This window comes from Cariama cristata, unplaced genomic scaffold (genome assembly GCF_000690535.1).
Source record: "Cariama cristata isolate BGI_N322 unplaced genomic scaffold, ASM69053v1 scaffold22416, whole genome shotgun sequence".
Classification (NCBI taxonomy): domain Eukaryota; kingdom Metazoa; phylum Chordata; class Aves; order Cariamiformes; family Cariamidae; genus Cariama; species Cariama cristata.
In genome coordinates this window covers 1-4,558 of record NW_009621859.1, presented here as the reverse complement: position 1 = coordinate 4,558, position 4,558 = coordinate 1, and the positions used below count along the sequence as shown (strand labels likewise).

Sequence of the window (4,558 nt, the reverse complement as noted above, 5' to 3'; positions counted from 1 at the left end):
AGCTTCTGTTGTGGGGATTGCCTGTTAGGTATTCACATGGCAGGGGAACCCCCTCACCGCCGAGACGGATAAATGCGGAGTTAAGTGACAAGAAATCATCTCATAATTTAAGAAGATCTACCCTAAAGACCGCCTGGCCTTTGACTAGAAGTTGTATTATCATACTATCGCTGTCTTATAAAACTTAGAACTGCACTTGCAGCTAGCTGTGTAGTCAGCCATGTGCTGAAGAAGGGCCTCGGAGGATTCCTGCGGGGGGAAAAAATTACCAACACTCTGATTTTGTTTGGTTGGAATAAATTTATTTCATCTGTCTGTAAACAAGGTGTTTTTAATAGTTATGGCATTTTTTGAAATGCATATTAAATCAGATGAGTTAGACTGTATCCCAGATGTAACAAAGTGCAGGGAAAGAAATGGACAAATCAGCAACAAGAATTTGTTTAAATCTGTACATTATCCACAAGGCCCAACAATAGAAGCAAATACTAGAATGTCCCTAAAGTAGTGCCATTCGAAAGAAACCCTCGTAGTCAGTTAAAATCCATCTCACAATAGCAACAGTTCATTTTTTTTTTTAAACAATAGTATGGCACAGAATACATATTAAAAAATTCATCACAAGACAGCCAAGTCAGTTATTCCAACCAATACCATCTCCCATTTATTCTTTTGTATACAGAGTTCTGCAGTTCTCTTTAAATGGACATACAAGTTAGTACCATGCCTGAACTGAGAGTTTGGTTACAGACATTTCAGATGACTCGTGCACAAGGCAGTTCACTCCATAATTTCTGCAGCAAGGGTGTGACAGGCCAAATGAAGATTTTAAATTTGAAATGGCATCATTTTGACAGTTCAGCTTTCAAACTGCCAACCTTCATCCAAACAGTAGCTTCAGAGTAGCAAAACTCTTTACCAGCCAAGTGGTCTCGCAGAAAAACTGGAGTCAGTCAGAGCTCCCAGTATAGCTGAAGGTGGCAGTTTTCCACAATGACATTGCAGTTTCATATTAAAAAACAAAAACAACAACAGAAAAAAAAAAAAAAACATGACCCCCAAGCTGCAAATTAAAATTGGTCCTATGAAAAACTGAAACCAGACACACTCCAGATGGTTATGTTGGGCTATCTAATGTCCATAATGGCAGCCTTTTACGGTTCAACTACAGAACAGGAGCTGGCAAAAAAAAAAAAAAAAGTGCCTGAGCTATTGCAATGATGGAATGTCTCTGGGGATTCGGTCAGGATGGTGGTTTTAAGGTCATGGGAGGAAGTGCATCTGTACCCTTTCGTAGTTTTGTGATTGCACTTGTTAAGCAGTACAAGCTTCAGACATCGCGAAGAAAAAATAAAAGACTTAAGCCTACAGTGAAGTGCAACAACAAAACTAATGTAACATTAATAGCTTTTGAGTGGCAAATTGGTTAAACAAACCAGGCACTATAAAAATGGGTGTAAGCAAACAAATGTGGATTTTAAAAAAAAAAAAAAAAAAAAAAGAGGGACAGAAGTCAAGATATGCATGCACTTTTTTCCTCCCAATCATGCTCTGTGATAGGAAGACTAGCGAGCTGTGTAATTGCTCAAAGTGCTGAAGAGGCATTGATCAAATTAGATTGTACAATCGGCACCTTGTTTAGTATTTAAGTCATTTTAGTTGTCAATGTCACACTAATTGCTAAGACAAAGCAAAGCCTACACTTGGCATATTCCCCTCCCAAGAGTTTTTCAAGGTATCATGCATATCATCTTTGTGGTGCAGTAACGGTGCCAGATATGGGACTTGGTTACATACAGTGGTTAACATAAATGAACAAAGGGTAACTGGAATTATGACACTAGGAAATGGGTAAATAAAAAACACAAACTACCATCTACAGTCTGGTAGCACTGAACACAACTGGGTGGTGGTGAAGACAGTTGCTAGGTGGATGGGGAGAGGCTGCTTAGACGTCAGACCTCCTCAGGTATAAAGCCAGTTCATATGCTTTCTTGTTGAGTGTCCCTCCATGGACACCTTCCTTTCCCATGACTATAACCAATGCTGGAGTACACAAGGAAACAAAACAGAAATGAACAGAATTAAAGAAAAAAGAAAAAAAAAAACAAAAAACCAACAAAAAACCCCCAAAACCTAAAAAAAAAAAAACAAAAACCAAACCAACAGAACACCTTTCCCCACCAACAAAGGGATACAAAGGAGACACAGGTTCATACCCCATCACCCTGCATTGCTAGTAAAGTTTCCAGAATGTAAGGTTTAAAGCTCACCGCCAGGAAAGTTTAATAGCAATCTTCCCCTAATACTTAACAGTCTGCCTAGCAACTAGAACCCAGAGTCTCTCAAGTATTTTGCCATTGAGTATGCCTTCTTATTCAATCCGCCTCCATGGACCCCTTCTTTGCCCATTACAAAGACCAAGACTGAAAGAGAAAAGAAAAAAAGTTTTAAAAAGAGTGTTAGACATGGAAATAATGCAAGTTTTAGGCAGTGCAATAAACACACTCAAATTCCAGATTTAGTATTTGGGTATTAAGCTAGTTTAACAGGAGTTTTGTAAAAATACAGATGTAGGCAGGGCTGGGAGAAGGCATGAGCTATCGTCAGGGGTATTACCTAACTATGTAAGTCGTAAGACTTCACTGCTAAGAAAAATGCCACCAACTATCTCAAAAAAGCATCACAGTGCCTCTCCACCATCAGCACCATCCATCATCACCCAGCACGGAAACCCTGGCTGCATCTTAAAAAAAACACGGGGAAAAAAAAAGAAGTGTTGTCAGGGAACAAAAGTAGTAGTGTACGTAGAAGCAGTGTGACTCTGAACAGCAGAAGAGGGAATATTCTTATATTCTTATCTGTAGTGGTCACTACTGGTGTAAGAACCACAGTAACTGCCTTGATTCTAGCAAAAAAACCCAGGGGGTCAGACTTGGGCTAAGACTTTTCATGCAAGACCACAACTATAAAACATGCTTTTTGCATAAGACAAAATGCAGGGAAGATTTTAATGCTGACACCCTCTCTCTCCTCCCACAATTTTGGTGAAGCGTCCCCGTTGTCTCGCCAACCAGAGCATCCTAAGGCTCCTCAACCAGCAAACACCGGTCGCCAGCAGATGTCACCAGCCGGTACACTGACACAACGAGCGCTGTGCTTCCACAAGCACAGGAATTGTTTCCCAAGCTAGGAACACTGCGACTGGAAATACTGCAGTCAGCCTACCTACAGGTGATTGTACATCTCCATAGCAATTTGCTCACAAAAAGCCTAAGACAGACGGTTCTCGTTGGCATTTCACAATCTGCAGCCCAGCCAAAACTCTCCTTGTTTCACTTCAGCGCGGCAAACATTCTTCCTGTATTGCTGCCACCCGGCTTTAGCCTACAGACAGATTTTGCTCTAGTTTTGGTTTTATACTTGGGAGCAAAAGTGCGTTGCTCACCAATTTGTTCCACAGACAGGCAAAAAACGCTAGGCCAGATATTCTGAACACAAGGCACACTACTGGTAGCCAGTATTTTGAGGCGCGTTTCTTATATTCAAACCTAGCGCCTTCCCCGTAATAGGTTTTACTAAAAGTTAAATGAGGAGCACAAGGAGTAGGCGTACTAGCACAAAGCAAGTTTCTCGATGATACCAAATTGGACGGGCTGCTTTGGCTGAAGACAGACTTCAGAGAGCTCAATAGGAAGTGCAAGAAGAGTTAGTGTAGAACTTGTTAAAAGGCAAGCAGGAGTAGCTCACATAAGGGATTCACATCTTTGCAGAATAAACTTTCCGTTGAGGAGCTGACAATGAAAAAGCTGGTTTCTCTACCAATCGTTACTAGATCCCTACCGTAAGCTTCAGACACCAAGTTATCGTATACTTTGGTAAGCTGACTTCAAGCCGTAGTCTGCCCCTTCCTGCTTGTCAGAGTTCTGTTTAACCATTTCACAGCCTAGCACCCAGCTGCGGTCACAGGTGGGAAGAGGGACAAGGGCGATTCCTGGGCAGAAATCTGGTTAGTCAGCCAGGCCACTGCCATCCGCCCCTGACGTCGCTTCCTGAAATTAACCCCTAAATACAGGAGTCTGGTTTTCTTAACAGCTGGAGTCCACGCTTAGGGTCACATCCTTAATTTAGTGATCTGAAAGTGAAGAAAATCATGCTTACCTCGGCCAGCTCTGCCTACAGCAACATTGTACGTTGGCTCACCACCTTGACTCTTTGTCCTGATGTCCATTGTGCAGTCACCATCAACATACAGGCTATCTCTGATCACAGAGCACTTCTTTGCACCAAGGGTCAGACCATTGGTGAAGAAACCCTCTCGGTCTTTTCCTACGATCATATCTATTTCTACTGGCTGTCAAAGAAAAAAAGTCCAGAGTTAACACAGCCGTATTTTATCGTTTAATTTCTATTCAGAAAGCGTCCCGTCTCACGTTGGGAGAACGAGACACTGAATTTCTCCTCGCCCCCAAGAGGAAGTGCTCCAGAACACGGGGCTTTGTTAGTCGCAGTTTACATGGCACGGCTTCACTGCCACTGTCACCAGTGGAACGGCTGC

At 42.1% G+C, this 4,558-nt stretch overlaps 1 protein-coding gene across 1 annotated transcript; it reads right to left on the bottom strand.

The window, feature by feature from the left end:
- Positions 1-2,178: 2,178 nt before the first annotated feature.
- PFN2 (profilin 2) lies at positions 2,179-4,354 on the bottom strand (the record flags this gene model as incomplete). The annotated part of the gene is made up of 2 exons (XM_009702144.1): positions 2,179-2,426; positions 4,162-4,354. Coding segments are annotated over 2 exons (291 nt in total), but the record flags the coding sequence as incomplete, so codon positions are not given.
- Positions 4,355-4,558: the final 204 nt, after the last annotated feature.